General features: G+C 38.7%; 2 protein-coding genes across 2 annotated transcripts in view; one reads left to right on the plus strand and one right to left on the minus strand.

Annotated features, from left to right (window-relative positions):
* LOC122137655 (opsin-3-like) overlaps positions 1-17557 on the plus strand; it is a 33537-nt gene that overhangs the window by 13391 nt on the left and 2589 nt on the right. The window contains exons 2-3 of the mRNA XM_042725639.1: positions 9299-9624; positions 10253-10486. Coding sequence (XP_042581573.1) covers positions 9299-9624; positions 10253-10486 — 560 coding nt within the window. The remainder of the gene's footprint in view (positions 1-9298; positions 9625-10252; positions 10487-17557) is intronic.
* LOC109055305 (beta-galactoside alpha-2,6-sialyltransferase 2-like) overlaps positions 10287-17557 on the minus strand; it is a 33813-nt gene continuing 26542 nt past the window's right edge. The window contains exon 6 of the mRNA XM_042725638.1: positions 10287-11961. Within this exon, the coding sequence (XP_042581572.1) occupies positions 11714-11961 (248 nt within the window). The 3' untranslated portion in view covers positions 10287-11713. The remainder of the gene's footprint in view (positions 11962-17557) is intronic.

The following is a 17557-nucleotide window of genomic DNA, read 5'->3' on the forward strand; positions in this document are numbered from 1 at the left end:
TCAAATTAATGAACTTAAACTCAGCGAATTGCCTCACAGAGGCAATAAATATAGAAAGCTTTAAATTACTACTTTAAAACAAAATGTCAAATCCAAAATAGAAACTTTCATTATGTAATCCGTGCATTTCTCTCCGAATGCACATCCAATCAGGAGATGACGAGTCATTTTTTTCATCACCATAATTGATGGATGTCTTAAACATAAAAATAAGGAAAAGCCTAAAACAGGCCGATTATAATTTGTGTTTTATTTTATAATTCTGTACAATTAAAAAATAAAACAAAAATAATAATGGTATATATGTAAAATATATATATTTCAGATTTTTATGTTGATCTGTTCTGAATACCTTAAAATTTAAAGGATTTGCTGCAACGCAATTTTGTCTGATATGTGAATTATTAGCCTAATTTAATTTTTTATCCATGCAACAAATGCTATACAAACAGCTTTAAAAATTATTCTATTGCATTCCAGATGCTTTTAAAGCACTTTTCATTTTAAATTGTATGGGTAGCTTGAATGTAAAACATTGTCATGATTGTATGTTGTATTCCCATTTGTAAAATAGCCAAAAAATTAATTATTGTAGGCTAACCCGATCTCAAGAAAGTGCATATAACACGATTTTCTGCTTCTATATGGCATAATATTTATATGCAGAAATTGACTTTGGCATGCAAAAGACTGATAAATTCATCATTAATCGCATGGCTGGTTCAGTCGACAGAAACACGGGACACACAGGCCTATAATAACTGCTGAAATGTTTGCGGGGCACATCTCAGGTCAGTCTGAGCGCTCATGGTAAGCACAGTGCGTACAGCCATACACCTGCAGGCGCCACTGTAGATGACCACTGTCTTTCTTTCACTATCTCTTCTCTTCTGATAGTTTTTCAGTCAAATCATTGTGCTGTAAAGAAAGATCTGAGAATCTGTCCCGTGCCACTGAAAATCGGAGCCAGATTCTCCTCATAACTGAGAACCTTTCTGATGTAACCGAACCAGTGGGCAGCATTGAGTGCAAACTGCAGCAGTCTGAAAAATTTGGATATTTTTCTTTCGTAGCCTACTTCATCTTTAAGTTTTTCAAGAGTAATCGGCGATGCGATCACACATTTCACAAAATCCACTTTAGCGTTCACAAGCCGAGGGTGAATCTTAAGGCTTTCATATAAACTGAATACTGTATCACATGCCACACTCACGGCCATCGCTTCAAATTGCCTGTCCAGTTCAGCCAGAAATGACTCAATCCACCACATTTTTATTAGCGGGTTTATAAACAAAACAAATATTTGTTAACTTGCTAAAGCGGGAAAATAATGAAAATAAAGTCCTCTCAAGTTGAGAACCATTTGCGACTTGCAAATATATGGGGCTTAAATAATTAATTTAGTCCAAAACCTACTTATTCTAACAACTAAAATAATAAGATTACAAATAAAATTAGAAAATGTTAATTCTTTAATTTTTATATTTTATTCATTGCTCAGAAAAAATCATCATTGGCTCTCATCTCTCATCTCATACGACAGGCCGTGGTGTCGAGGAGGGGACATACCCTGCTTGAGGGTAGAGAAACGCTCTGACATGACCGGGCACAAAGTCGAAATAGGAAGGGGCCACTGAGAGGGCCTGAAGATCCCCAACTCTCTTTAGAGATGATATTGCCAAAAGAAAGGCAATCTTTATCATAAGAAGACAATAAGATAGCTCCTCAATAGGCTCAATGGAGTCCTACAGAGAGCTTCTAGCACCACAGCCAGGTCCCACGGGGAGATCTTACCAGAGGCCTCAGAGCACCGCGGAGAGACCGGAAGCTATGAGCTGTGGGGCCACACCGACAACAATGGGGCGGGGGTGAAATATCGTGCCCCCCACATGTGAGAGGAGATACCCCCTGATGGGAATTTCCAATGGAGAGCTGTCGAGGAGAGAAATCAGGTCCGAGAACCATACTCGGTCCGGCCAGAAAGGGGCTAATAGCAGCAGACGAAACCCATACCGGCGCACTCTCTCCAGAAGCCCCAGTGGAGCTGGATGTGTCAGAGAGAACCAGAGGGGACATTGCAATAACTCCTGAGTCGCAAAGAGGTCCACCTCAGCCTGGCCAAAAACTCTCCATATCTGCTTCACCACCTCGGGGTGAAGCATCCATTCCCTGGGCCTCAGCCCCTGTCTCAACAGGACGTCTGCTCCCATATTGAGATGCCCAGGAATATGCACTGCCTTCAGTGAGAGTAGTTTGTTTTGGGACCACACAAGGATCTGGTGTGCCATCTTGTACAAGGGGCGCAAACGCAGACCTCCCTGGTGGTTGATATAAAAGACCACCGCTGTGTTGTCAGTGCTTACCAACACATGGTGGTCTCTCAGGTCTGGGAGAAAGTGTTTCAATGCCCGAAACCCGGCCAGCATCTCCAGGCAATTGATGTGCCACTTGAAATGGCAACCGCCCCACAGACTGTGAGCAGGTTGGCCACTCATGACCGCTTCCCAACCGGTGAGGGACGCATCCATCGCTAGTGTTACACAGCGACAAGGAGCTCCCAGCGCCGGACCCTGAGACAAGAACCAAGGTTTCCTCCACATGTCAAAGACACGTAGGCATCGCCACGTGACCTTGATCATGAGAAGCAGCTTTCCCCCTCGGGGAGAATCCATTGGTTTTGAGCCACCACTGCAGGGGTCTCATGTACAGCAGGCCAAAAGGTATCACGTTGGACGCAACTGCCATCAGACCCAACAGTTTCTGAAACTGCTTGACAGTGAGTGACCAGCCTTGTCTGACTCTCACGACTGAAGTGAGGAACGACTCGATCCTAGCAGGGGACAGCCGTGCCTGCATTGTGGTCGAATCCCACACCAAGCCCAGATAAGTGGTCCTCTGTAATGGAAAAAGCACACTTTTCTTGGCATTTAGTCTTAATCCCAATTCTTTCATATGGGCAAGAATGACATCTCGATTGAGCCAGACTGAGCCAGAATCAACCAAATCGTTGATATAATTTAGTATGCGGATGCCCTTGAGTCGCAGTGGAGCCAGAGAAGCATCCACACACTTTGTGAAATTGTGGGGTGAGAGTGCTAGGTCGAAAGGAAGAACTCGATATTGGTAAGCATCGGCCCTGATTGGTACACTTAGGAATTTCCTGTGAGTGGGAAGGATGGAGACATGGAAGTAAGCGTCTTTTAGATCTATCGTGATAAACCAGTCCTCAGACCTGATCTGAGACACGACCTGCTTGATAGTGAGCATCTTGAACTTCAGTCGCATGACTGAGCGGTTCAACTGACGCAGATCTAAAATGGGATGCAACACTCCATCCTTCTTTGGAACGATGAAGTACTGCTATAGAACCCGGACTCTCTGTCATGAGGAGGGACCACCTTGATGGCCTCCTTCCTCAAGAGAGTGTTTACTTCCTGTTCCAATAACAGAGCCTGCTCGGGGCCCACCAGTGTGGGAAAGACCCCATTAAAAGGCAATGGCGGATGACCAAACTGAATGCGATAGCCTTTTTCTACAGTTGGCAGGACCCAACGAGACCCATTTGGTAGTAGTTTCCACACTGCAAAATAGTCTACTAAGGGAACCAGTCTCTTGAGACTGGTCTCTGGTATGCTTGGAGCTGCTAGCTCGGTGCCCTGAATCAGAGGACTGGCAGGAGATGACCGAACTAACCACTCTAGAGATCCCCAAAAGGGTGGCGAGCATCTTAGCTCGGTCCATTTTATATTCACAAAACATTGCGAGCATCTCACCTCTGTCCCTTTTAAATTCACAAAACATTAGAGAATACATATAAAGGACAGCAGACAATATTTTAAAAATCAACTCTAATGACACATTATTTTTGTCCCTTGTGAAGGGAGCAGCCAGTTGTTTGCTACTTAATGAACTCATCATCTTCATTATGTAACTTTACAATGGAAATAAAGTCCTCTGTAGTGCAAGCGGCTGAATAAAATTGTATATTCAGGCATAATGTTTTTTTTTCCTCTCTCTCTCTCTCTCTCTCTCTCTCTCTCTCTCTCTCTCTCTCTCTCTCTCTGGACTATGATTTGGGACAAACTAATTCTAAACGAACATACTCACATACAGCAGTATGAAATGTAATTTCTGTAAGTGTAAGAAGCATTGGTAATTGCTTACAATATATTTTATAAAAAAGTTATGGCCATCGGGAGCACCGGGAGAATTCCCGGTGGCCTGGCGGCTGATTTGGCCTGCTACCTTGTTTTTTTTTAGTTATTATTATTATTAATATTTTATATTAGTATTATATTATTTTATATTAGTAATATAATATTTTATATTATATTTGATAATAAATCGGTAGGGCTAATAAATCATAAATCGGTTAGTCTTGAATGTCAGCACTGCACTATACGAATCAGCTCACGTGTGTTCCACGCTTCCATCAAATGGTTCCAAACAGAACCGATGCACGGGACTTGATGAAAGAGAGAAAGGAGACAGAAGCAGCAGTGAAATGTAGCGAAATTACAGACCTGTTCAGGGCTTCAAGTGCAGGTCAGTTTATGTAAATAGGCTATGCTAGGCTTGGTGAGCAGAAGAGACATTAAAAATAAAACTGTTCAAAAACTTTTGACTGGTAGTGTATATTTGTATGAAATATAGGTTTGTTAAATATTTTTTTTTTAGGTAATTTTAAGATAAATCACATTCTGTGCTAACAAACTGAAATGAGGTGGATGTTTTCAACAAGGTGGACAGTTCTGCTCATAACAGTAGACCTGCTGGTAGAACTGGTGCGGTTCAAGAGAGAACCTTTAATTATTTTCCAGAGTATTAAACTGCTAGTATGAGTTTTGTCTTTATTAACCTAGTTGTGTATTAAACTGCTAGTATCTGTTAGGCTATCTGTGGTGTGTATTGAACTGCTAGTATCTGTTAGGCTATCAGTAGCCAGGGATGGATTGTAAAGTTACAATTTTTTTTTTTTTGTTCTTTCTTTTTTTTTTAGCAGAGACCTATATTCACATTGATTTATTGTACAGGGAGAGAGGGAGATAGAGACAGCAACACACAAAATAATATAAGTAACACTCACAGCCTAATAATTCAATATGTATTATTTATTTTCAACAAATATAGGCTATTGTACTAATTTTGACATTTAGGCACTTTAAAAATTGTGTTTTAATACACTAGTCAAAAGGTTTTGATCAGTTAGATTTTAAATGTTTTTTAAAGAAGTATCTTCTGCTCACCAAGCCTTCATTTATTTGATCCAAAATACAGCAAAACAGTAATACACAGGAATAAATTAAATTTTAAAATATGTTCCAATTAAAAGCAGTTATTTTAAATAGTAAAAAAAAATCACAATATTACCGTTGCTGTACTAGTTTGGATCAAATAAATGCAGGCTTGGTGAGCAGAAGAGACTTTAAAAAACATTAAAAATAATACTGTTCAGAAACTTTTGACTGGTAGTGTATATTTTTATGAAATATAGGTTTGTTAAATCTATGGTATTTAATCATTTTAAGATAAATCACATTCTGTGCTAACAAATTGAAATGAGGTGGTTGTTTTCAACAAGGTGGACAGTTCTGCTCATAACAGTAGACCTGCTGGTAGAACTGGTGCAGTTCTTTAATTATTTTCCAGGGTCCCAGACTAAGTATTTAGACCTATTTTTTTATGTGATGGCCATACAAATAATAGGGTTTTCTCATGTCAGAAATTGTTGTGGATGTGCAGTATAGGCTATATACAGGAAATAAGGGGCCAAAACCACACCTTTTGGGGTACAACAGCTTGACATATTTGTACCTTTTTAACCCCTAATAGGTAGGCCTACAAATTAGTATCTTAAGGGTGCGAATTACTAGGTACTAATGTGTACCTACAGTATTAGGGGTAAAAAAAGTAAACATATATTTCCTTTAAAGATTACTGCTAAAGTGTCAAGCTGTTGTACCCCAAAAGGTACAATTTTGATCCCTTTTTCTGTGTGGCCTGGATGAGTGTGAGATTTCCCGGCTGGAAATTTTGTCCCAGTCTGGCGCTGCCAAGCTCACATAATCTTGTGAATGCTCTCATCATAACAAACCAAATGTAGACACTTTATTACAGGTATGTCGTATACTTTTTTTTATGCTAATAAAAATAAAATGCTAATGCTAAATAAAATGCTAATAACCTAGTGATGCATCAGTGTAACCTGCAGAAAGAGATACTATATCTCTGCACTCTTAGCCAATCAATCACACCACTGGTTTTCAAGAATGGTGTAAAAAACAAAAAAGAAACAAAACCTGTGGTATCAGCATCTCTGTGGCAAAAATGCCTTGTTAATAAGAGAAATTAGATAAGAATTCTGACAGGTTCAAGCTGACAGGAAAGCAGCAGTAACTGAAATAGCCACACACTGCTGTGCAGAAGAACATCTTTGAATGTAACGTCAAATTTGAAGAGGATGCCTATAACAGCTGAAGACCCATCTGAGCACCCCAAGTGCTTTGTATGTCTCATGTTAGATGTATCTCCAAGTTCAATTAATCTGAGAAAGTGTTCATGAAAAAAATAAGTCTGGTTGAGGGGGGTCTACGGTAGTCAACATTTGAAGTGGATCAAAACCTTTCATCAAAGCCAAAACAATACGCATTCTTGTCTTAGGACAACTTTGATTAACTTATTTGATCCGCTTCAAATGTTGACTACTGGACACCAAACACATGCATGGCTTGGAGCGATGAGAAAAATGTTTCATCTTCATCTCAGTTCTGTAAAATCAGTCATTGATCACTGTGGAATTACTTTATAAGATTTCAGATAGACATTGCTCTCTAAGGCAAAACCAAAACTAATTGAATAGTAAATCAAGATGTTTGTGCATTTGTAGCTAGAGATCTTTTATATTTTCCATAGTTTCAGAAATATGCATGTGGTTTTAGCAGTTATCTAAATCAGACTAACATCAACAACATTTTTTAGTCTGAAAATAAAAAAGTGCTGCTAGCTGTAATGAGCATGACCTAATCAAGAAGACATTTTAGAGCCTCTGTTTTTAGTTAACTAAATTTTGTTCCTTGTGAAGGAGATATTATTTAAATTTTAATGAACAGGTAGACAAAATAAGCCTTTTACTTACTATTAAGCACCTTCTTTACCGTGGAGTTTACAAACATTTTTAACAAAGTTATATACGACATTAAGTTCCTTCCTAATCTGATTGACTGAGCAGTACTCCAAAAGTGTTGATATTTTCACTGTTTGTATCATTCTGCTTTTCAAAGGTTAGATGTTCCACATACAGTAAGTTGTCAATCTGTTTATTAGTGGTGGGAATTTATCAGTGACTAAATTACACCAGTAGTGTAATCGACAACAAGTGTTAAGTCTTTATCAGCAAGTCATTGAATCATTCACTAACCCTTCAAAAAACACTGATTCTTTCATGAATTAAAAACAACTGTGTCGTCTAGAGACATGCAATGGTTGATTCTGCTTTGAATTTTATCATCTGTATGATTTGGATTATATTTATTTTTTCAGCAAAATCGCAATATGTGTCATTTGGCAGTCTTTTGACAGATTTTTGGGCTTTTGTGAAAACTATAAACCGTACTTCTGTATTCCTGCTCACCCATATTCTAATTGAGCCCAGTGCATTATGAGTGTTCAAGTTTTCTTACCTTTTTCGCCACAGCAAAATTTTTTTTTTACAAATGTTTCTACAGCATAGACAGACATTTTTTTTTTTAGAGTGTCTCATTGGTTTGCCATAAGTACTACACCAGAGCCAAGCAAAAGATAAGCTGCAGTGTCTGACTCTTCTAAACAACACACTCATGATATGAAAATTACCCTGTAATCCCCTACTGTGTGTTTCTGCAGTGCAAATATGTTCGGCTTTACTCTTGTGTGCCGTTTCTTGTATAAACAGTGACAAATGCGACAGCCTAAGATTCCATCAACAGACTCAAAGATTAGCAGATTTACAAAGATCTTTATTAACACAGGCCTTTGCATACTTAAGGGAAGAAAAAAAAAAGGGAACAGTCTATGTGCCCTTCATATTCTGGTTAATATCTGTTGACTTAATGTCAACATAAAAATGAATTTTTATATCTGAATGTTGGAGACAAATCTGTTTTCACATGATGTGAATGAACTTATTTGCATACAAATGTTTAAAATGGATGTTTCATCAACCAGTCTTAAAATTCCCACATTTGCCCTTTGAACAACATCAGAGAATGAGTCTTGCTTAAAGGCATTTTCATTAATATGTAATAGCAAAAAAAAGTCGTTGTGGTAGGCTGCCCACTTCATGCTGTGTTTCTTGAAATAGCTATGTACCTGGGAGTCATTTATAATTTTTGTTTTGAAAATCATAACATTGCTTTGACATTACGTACAGTACTTTCCTTGGGAACCAATGTAAGGGAGATTGTAATGTAAGGCAGATTGTATTTTTATTCCCTGTAATTATTCCCTCAAATTGCCAATTTATGTTTTTGCCAGGCAATGAATGTATGGAAATAAATTTAGACAAACAGACATTTAAACTAGATCACTTGTATTGTCAGATAGGTGCTGGTTTACTAACATTTATTATCCTTTCAAATGTCAAGAGTTAATTGATGTGGACCATAAGGACTAGGAAGTTTCTCCTGTAATTTGTAGGGGATAATTAAAAAAAAAAAAAACTTTTGAATATTTTTCTCTAAAACTTTAAAAATTGTTTTGGAATAACATTTATTGTGACCACTGAATTAAAATTAATAGCTGCCTTTATATTGTAGTCCCTCAATAGGGTGTCAATGTATTTGGGGGTCTTTAGAATTGAAATGTTTGAAAATTTATGAAAGAATAAATCTTATTATAATAATAATTGTTGTTGCTTGCATATAATCATATATCACAGTATTTTTTATAACAATGAAAAATAAGTGCTAAATAATCATTCCTTTGCTTGAATAAACTCCCATTTAGTGTAGCTGGCTTTGTGTATTGCAAAATCTGTTGACATCTATGTTAAAAATACCAAAAAGGTAAATTAAGACCAATAATAACAATACAAAAGCAAACATTAACAATCAAACATGGTATTGTAAATTTTCTTATGTATTATAAGTTTATAAACATAGAATTTACTCATGGAGCTTAAGGTAATCTCCCCGGTTCATTTGCATTTTTTTTCTGTTCATTTACATAACAATTGTGACATAATGTTGTTGATACAAGTGGCTCTGTAGTTTAATGGTGAGCATGAACATACACTAACTTCTTCTTTTTTTTTTTTAAACAGGGATTGTATCATTGATCTCTCTGGCAATCCTTTCGTATGATCGTTACAGCACTTTAACTGTGTACAACAAGAGGGCCCCAGACTACAGCAAACCCTTGTTAGCTGTCGCAGGCTCCTGGCTGTACTCACTGTTCTGGACGGTTCCCCCCTTGCTGGGCTGGAGCAGCTATGGACTGGAAGGGGCAGGAACCAGCTGTTCAGTTACATGGACGGCTAACACCCCGCAGTCACATTCCTATATCATCTGTTTGTTCATTTTCTGTTTGGGAATCCCCGTGTTGGTCATGGTGTACTGTTACAGCCGGCTTCTCTGTGCTGTCAAACAGGTATATTCAGTCACAACATCTCAATTCAAAGTAAATGTTACACTGTTATTATGTGTGTACAATTTCAACCCAACAGGGAAAGGAGTTTAAACAAGTCATATTTCACAACTCAAAACTATTGCCTGCAGTATCTCAATATCTAAGACTCCAGATAAAGTTTAAACCACCTTAAATGATGTTTAAGCTGGTGATATCTGGAATCCACACTTTCTACTATGCGGAAGAATTAGATAAGTCAGCTCTATTATGCACTTTTTCGAAATAAGTCACAAAAAAGGATAATTTGACCTCTTGAAAAATAGCAGTTTCTGAAGATGTAAATAGTCAATTCTGTTTTTAGATTCTACATACATAATACATAACAAAGACAGAAATTTGTTAAAAGCAGTGCATTATATTTGGAATGCAGTTTATCACTTCACACATATGCAAAATTGCTGTGATTTTAGGACATCTTTATAAATATTAATAAATTATATTCCTGAACCTGAGTCAGTGGATCCTCTAAAACAGATGGTAGTTTCTTTCTATAGTGAAACAGAAATTTGTGTATACTGAAGACCAGTTCTGAATCATCTGCTGGTGCAAACAAATACAAATTAATGTACATGTTTTTTTCTCATATTAGGTAGGGCATATTAGAAAGACAGCAGCACGGCGGAGAGAGTACCACATTTTATTTATGGTCATCACTACAGTGGTGTGCTACCTTTTGTGCTGGATGCCTTATGGGGTTGTTGCAATGATGGCCACGTTTGGACGTCCGGGAATCATCACCCCCATTGCGAGCGTGGTGCCGTCCCTCCTTGCCAAAAGCAGCACAGTCATCAACCCTGTGATTTACATCCTCATGAACAAACAGGTTAGACTTTTCAAACTTTTTAATGAGCACTAAATCATAGGATTTGATTTCTTATCATATACACTGAACCACCATAGAAGTTAACATTTCTTCCACAAATACATTTCTTCTGATTTAATTGTCTTAACCCAACATCCACTATGATGAAACAAATAACCTGCTTATAGAAAGAACGATGTCAAGTACAAAATTGATTGTAAGAAAAGATAAATAATACTAAACTCCATTCAAAATGTGAGTTCTTTAAACAATATCAGCAGTGAAGTATTGGTACAGCTTGAGACAACATTTTGTGTCAAAATATAATACAAGTTTTTGAAATACATTTAATAAACATTTTACTAAAGCACAAAAAATATAAAAAGGTTAATAGAATTTTTTTCCCCAAGGTCAGTGTTAAACTTTTCTTAGTTAGACATTGTCCTATCACAGAGGTTTGTCAGTAGTAGTTCACATTCATATTATGAACACCTTTAAAAATTACACTGATCATTTCTCTACAGTTAAAATCTAATGATCTTGGCTCTATATTAACAGCTTTGAATTGTCATCTAACCAATGAAAACTGCAATAGATTTATTTAAAATTACCACATCGGCACAGGTAGACAGAAAAGAGAAATATCCTCCCATGTCAACTCATTTCATACTGTAGCTTACCACATTTAAACATTTTTTAAAAGGTAATTGTCCTTTTTGTATACAAAATGTGAGCAGCTTTAAATGACAGTGACTAAAAAATCCCAACATTTTGGAAATGTAAAACTTGTTATTCAACCCTCTCTTTCTACTTTTCTGTGTTATACTTGGAACACAAACTAGAATTTTATTCCTCTCAGAAAATGGTGTAAGTTGATGTTTGTTAATTTCAGTAGCTCTTCCAAGTATATATCAAGAGTTTACTTTGAAACTCTTTTTTGTCCTGCATCATGTTTTGTATGTACAGCATCTGTAATCTCTGAATTGAGGTCATTTTAAGGTCATTAGGACATTTCTGACTCCATCGCGAGTGATTGCTGTTGCCTAATGTCTTTCAGCATAAGGACCATCTTAAGATGTTCAGACTTTTGAAATGTGGTTAATTACCCTCTTCATTGTAATGTCTTGTCTAAGTTTATTACAAGAACTATGGGTAAAACCTATTAGATGATAAGAGTCTCTGAAGGGTTCATACAGTCTTGAAGACCTGTTTCATCTTTTCACGCTGCTGTATGTTTGAGCCTGTAAATCACAGCGGACAGTTGATCTTACTGAATCCTGGCAGTGTGACCTTTCCCTTTTTCTTGAGGTCTTCCTCAGAAGCTGTGCTCATTCGCTTGATAAGCAGTTTCTCGTAAAGCAGAGGGTGGTATGCCCCAAATGTGCAGGCCACATCGTAATACTTCTCATGGTAATGGCACAGATTACTTTGTCTCATAGAAGGAATGTACTCGTACACATGGACCTCCTCACAAAAGTTCATCATCATGACTATACCTGTCAAATACACACACACACACACACACACACACACACAGAGAGAGATACAGATGATATAATCATTAATAATGACTGTACTGAGCAGCCTACATGAGACCAGCCTCTATTACAAGTATTTTGAAGTCAATCAATGGTCTTGTGTGAGGACAAAAGTTAGTTTGTGTGATTCAAAGTCGCTATTGAAATATTTATTAAAAATGTTATTGTCTGGCACAGATTTTATGAGAGATCATGAGACAAGTAGCCCAATTTTTGAATAAATCATTCTTTTGAGTTGGTACTTATTAATGAACTCAGTCTGATTCATTCATGAATTCATCAAATGATAAAACGCTTGATTAAAAACGTAATTGCTCACAAGAAGATGTTAGCATCTCATTAGATTATCAGTGAAGAACAACTTACATTTCAGTTGGTTCCTCACACAATCTATTAGTGTACTGTACACTACCAGTCAAAAGTTTTGAATAATTATGATATTGTTTTGAAAAAAATCTTTTTTTGTTCACATAATATATGTATGTATGCTGTTTATATTTATTATGTATATAAATACACATGCATGTATATATTTCAGAAAAAATTTGTTTATATATTAAATATATTTATAATATATATCTTATGAATATAAACATAAACATTTAAATACATATATATTTTCAAAATATATACTGTATGTCTGTGTATTTATATATACATAAGTATGCACAGAACACACACATATATTATGCAAACAAAAACTTTTATTTTGTATGTGATTAATTGCGATTAATCATTTGACAGCACTATTAAAAATACAGTAAGAACAATAATAATGTGAAATATAAATACAAATTTAAATAACTGTTTTCAGTTTGACTACATTTTAAAATAAAATTTATTTCTGTTGCTGCAAAACTGAATTTTCATCAGCCAGTTGCTTAAGAAACGTCCCAGGTTACACATGTAACCATGGTTCCCTGAAGGGAACGAGATGCTGCATCTGAAAATGCTATTGGAATGCCCCCACAAATCCACAAATCCCTGCATAGTGTGTACTAGGATGAGAGAACAGAAGAGCCTGGAGTGGCTCATATATCAAGGCCATAAATCTCACGAACGTCAGTGGGGTAGACTATCCAGCAGTGTTGCATATGTCCTGCATAGATACACCTGCCAGAAAGGCCTTTGAGGCTGCCATACTTTTCGTAGAATGAGCCTTGACTCCCATCAGCGAGGGGAGATCAGAGGACTCGTAGGCAATGTTAATGGCATCAACTATCCACCGACTGAGGGTCTGCTTTGTAGCAGGAAGACCCCTCTTGGGGGGACGATAGCACATGAGCAGTTGGTCCGCCCTTTTCCAAAGGGCAGCTCTGTGGATGTACGTGTCCAGTGCTCAAACTGGACACATGCAGTTAAGCTTCTGCTGGCCGGGCTCCCTGAAGGAAGGAGGACAGAAAGCCTGGAGTACGATAGGACTTTGGGGACATATCCTTCTCGGGGGTAAAGAAATGATTTGCCCGGGTGCAAAGTCGAGATGAGTAGAGGCCACTGAGAGGGCCTGGAGATCCCCAACTCTCTTCAGAGAGGAAATAGCCAGAAGAAAGGCAGTCTTAATTGTGAGATGTTGATCAGATATCTCTTCAATGGGCTTGAAAGGAGCTTTACAGAGAGCCTTTAACACCATAGCTAAATCCCACGGGGGAACACGGGACCATACGGAGGAAACGTGTAACTAAGGGGTTTCTACCCACTGACTGGCCACCATCAGGTGTGGTAGGCCGCAATGGCCGCCACGTAAACTTTCAAGGTGGAGTGGGTCAACCCCTGTGGAGAATCGGGCCTGCAGGAACTCAAGAACTGTACCAATCGGGCAGTTAGCTTGATCGAGCTGGCAGTCTCCGCACAATGAAGTGAAAAGTTTCCACTTCAGGGCGTACAGTTTCCTCGTCAAGGGAGCTCTGGATTGGAGGATGCTATGGCCCCTCAGGGGCCAAACCCACAGTTTCCACATCTCCGGGGAGGGATGAATTATCAGGGTCAGCCACAAATGCCTCTCCACTGTCATCATTGCTGCCATGGACTGCCTGATGGCGCGAGTGGTCTCTTTGGTGGCACGGAGGGAGAGATCAGCGGTCCTTATATCAATATCAATATATCAATATCAGCGGAGATATTCTCAGACTTGATCTTCTCTCCCTCGTCTAAATCCTTCAGCATGTTGGCCTGGTATGCCTGTAACCCTGGCATAGTGTGCAGACACGCACCAGCCTGACATGCTGCTGCATACCCTTCGCTCACCAGTGCTGATGTTGTACATAGTGGATTGGTGGATATCGCTGGGGGCGTTTTCGCGTTTTCCTATAGCATTTTCGGACACAGCTCGAGTTCCTGAAGGGGAACATTTCTTATTATGGTTAAAATGCTCTGTAACCACACTCATTCAATCCCCCCACATTGTCACACAGTAATCTGAGGCAGGGATGAAGAGGCGGGCTTGAAACCTTAGCAGGAGATTGGGGAAAAAAGGCAGGCTCTGGCATGGAGGTGGTGGCCTGGCCCGAAGAAAACGCTCTTCCAATTTGCTCTTCTGCGGCTTAGTCTGCTTCTCGGCAGGCCACTGGATGTTTATTTGAGCTCCTCATACTGGTGGCGAATGAGGTGCATCCTCAACGCTCTCCACATTGACCTCCTCAGAGCAAGAGAAGCGCAGCATCGAGCCTTTTGTCCTGGAGGAAGAAACTGCGGAGAGGGCTTCCGATCCCAGGGAGGGGGCGCCGGATCTAGCGGGTGAGGAAGAAGATAGGGACTCACCCATATCCATTCCCTCTGCCAGATCCACTTGTGAACACCACGAGTGCAGCTGCTGCTCCTCCTCGGCAGAAACGGGGCCAGCACTGCGAGGTACACTGGTGAAGGCTCCCTTCACTCACAATGGGGGTAGTTGGCACCAGACTGTGTGTATCCCCGCTCGTAATGTAGCACGGGCAGGGAGGAACACACAATTTGAAGCGTGATCTGCTATCGCCCTTATGTTTTGTCTTAGCACTTACTTTAGACATAGTGGAGCTTATTGTGGACAAACAACACCAAATAAGACTCACAAGACAGACTGATAACGTATACACACACAGAGTGCTTTCTGAATGACAAAAAGCTGAGGCCGGTTCCACTGCACGTGCTTTTAAGCTTCCTGGTCGATGACGTCACCCGCCCGTGACATCTCGCCCTTCCATTGGACTGATTACACATGTGATTCAGAGCATGGTCATGCTGGGGGCGTTCTCATAGTGTTTTTGGACACAGCTCAAGTTCCTGAAGGGGAACATTTCTTATTATGGTTGAAACAGTTTTTGCTTTTTAATATTTATGTAGAAACTTGACATACAACTACCATTTAAAGGTTTTGGGTAAGGAGAAAATAACACTTTTAGTCAGTATGGACACATAAATTTTTTTATATTTTTATATTATATATTTGTTTATATTTATAGACTTTTGCAATGTTACAAAAGATTTCTATTTCAAATAAATGCTGTTTTTTTTTTACTTTTCTATTTATCGAAGGATCCAGGGAAAATGTATCGCATTTATTAATATTAATCAGCAAAAACTATTTTCAAAATTGATAATAAAAAGAACCATTATTAAAACTAGGGAACCAATGATAACTCATAATAACTGAGGGCCAAATCAGTAAATTTGACTGCTTATGTGACACTGAAGACTTGGTAAAGTAATGGCTGCTGAAAATTCAGCTTTGCCTTCACAGGAATATATTACATTTTAAAATATATTTAAATAGAAAAGTTTATTTTAAATTGTAATAACATTTCACAATATTATCATTTTTACTGTATTTTTAATCAAATAAATGCAGCATTGGAAAGGCATAATAGAAATAAAAATATGAATAATGGTAAACTTCTATCTGGTAGTGTATACATACATAACATATACACTTATAAGATTTTAGAAACCATTTATTGTAAGTGAGTGAAAAAAAATAACCCAGTACATTCACATGCAGATCTGGAATGACATGATGGTGAGTAAATGAAACAAACTCCTCAAAGATCTTGTTTGAATCTGATAAGACATTAGTACACAGCACACATTCTGGCAGTTGTGTGTACTGTGGTCTATTGTTTGCCACCTCTCTGAATTGTTGTATTTTTGTTTTACATCAAGGCTCTGTCATCTACCTTCAGGCTGGAAACACACACAGCCTGACAGCACCCTGCCAAGATCAGACACAGAGTTGTCTCAATGCATACATGCACACATGCAGGGGAGACACTTGGCACTATAGTCGCATGCCAATGTGAAGGCCAATCAGAGGCCTGGATGGGCCGAGACAAATCCAGTCAGACATAGAGACTCATAAGATGAACAATAAGGCATGCACCCCTTGGGACAGCTAATCACCTAAAGCCCCTTTCACACTGCGATTCCGGCAAATACACGGGTAATGTGTCCCGGCATTTGTACCGGGGTCGCTAGATTTTGCACTTTCACACTGCCAGTGATTACCCGGAATGTGCGTGCGTTCACACACAACCCGTAAAGGTCCCGTAATGACACGTGATAACAGGGTGTGACGTGTAATGTACGAGTCGAAAACGCCAGGCATGTTAACTTTCACTTAAGCTGACAAACAATCTCAGCTTCAGCGCGGAAAGTGAGGAACTAACTGATCTCTGCTTCGTTACAGTTTGCACATATTTTTTCGTCGCGAACGTTGATCTGCCTTCAAAACACCCGTTAAAAGAGTCGCGCAATAACGTGCGTCATCACTACGACACGGCATTAGTTCTGGCTTTTGTTCACACAGCGCTCGTTCCGGGACTGAACCCGGCAATGTTACTAGGTCCCCGACCCGGGATCAATCCCGGGACGTGTTTGCTTTCACACAGAAGTCGACCCGGCAATGTTCGGCAATTTGCCGGGTCCGACGTGCAGTGTGAAAGGGGCTTAAGACAGTTTGTTTGTTCAGTGTCCACATCTATAGGTTGTCAAGGCAACAAAGTGATCCAAGTGTACTGACTAACATCAACCCAGCAGCTATCATTTGAGAACCAGCAGGGTGTGCATCTCATGTTGTTCACTGTAGTTCAGGACATTTATGTGGACTGGACTGAATTTAATTGGTTTTTTAGGCATACTACAGAAGCTGTGAAGAGATGATCCTATGACACACACATAGGTTTGAATGTAAATAGCTATTTCTGCACCTCACTTCTTAACAAGTGATCTAAGCTTTTTTTAAGCTTTTTTTTGCACTACAATCTTTATCTGCACTGTTTGTTCACCTCACTGGTTTGCACTCTATCTGCCTTGTGCCTTGCGCTGCTTTATTTAACTTTATTTTTATTTTTATTATTTTTTTACTTGCCCTTATTTGTATAGTTGTATTTTATATTTTAGATTTGATCTGTATCTATCTGTATTTTAGGCTCTACTGTTAGTGTTATCTGTATGCACCATGGGTCTGAGAGTAAAGCAATTTCAATTCTCTGTATGACAATACAGAATTGACAATAAAGCAGACTTGATTTGACTTGACTTAACATCTGACATCTTATCAGAATGAAGAAACAAGTCAATCAAA

The sequence above is a fragment of the Cyprinus carpio genome, chromosome B6, assembly GCF_018340385.1.
Source record: "Cyprinus carpio isolate SPL01 chromosome B6, ASM1834038v1, whole genome shotgun sequence".
Taxonomy (NCBI): Eukaryota; Metazoa; Chordata; class Actinopteri; order Cypriniformes; family Cyprinidae; genus Cyprinus; species Cyprinus carpio.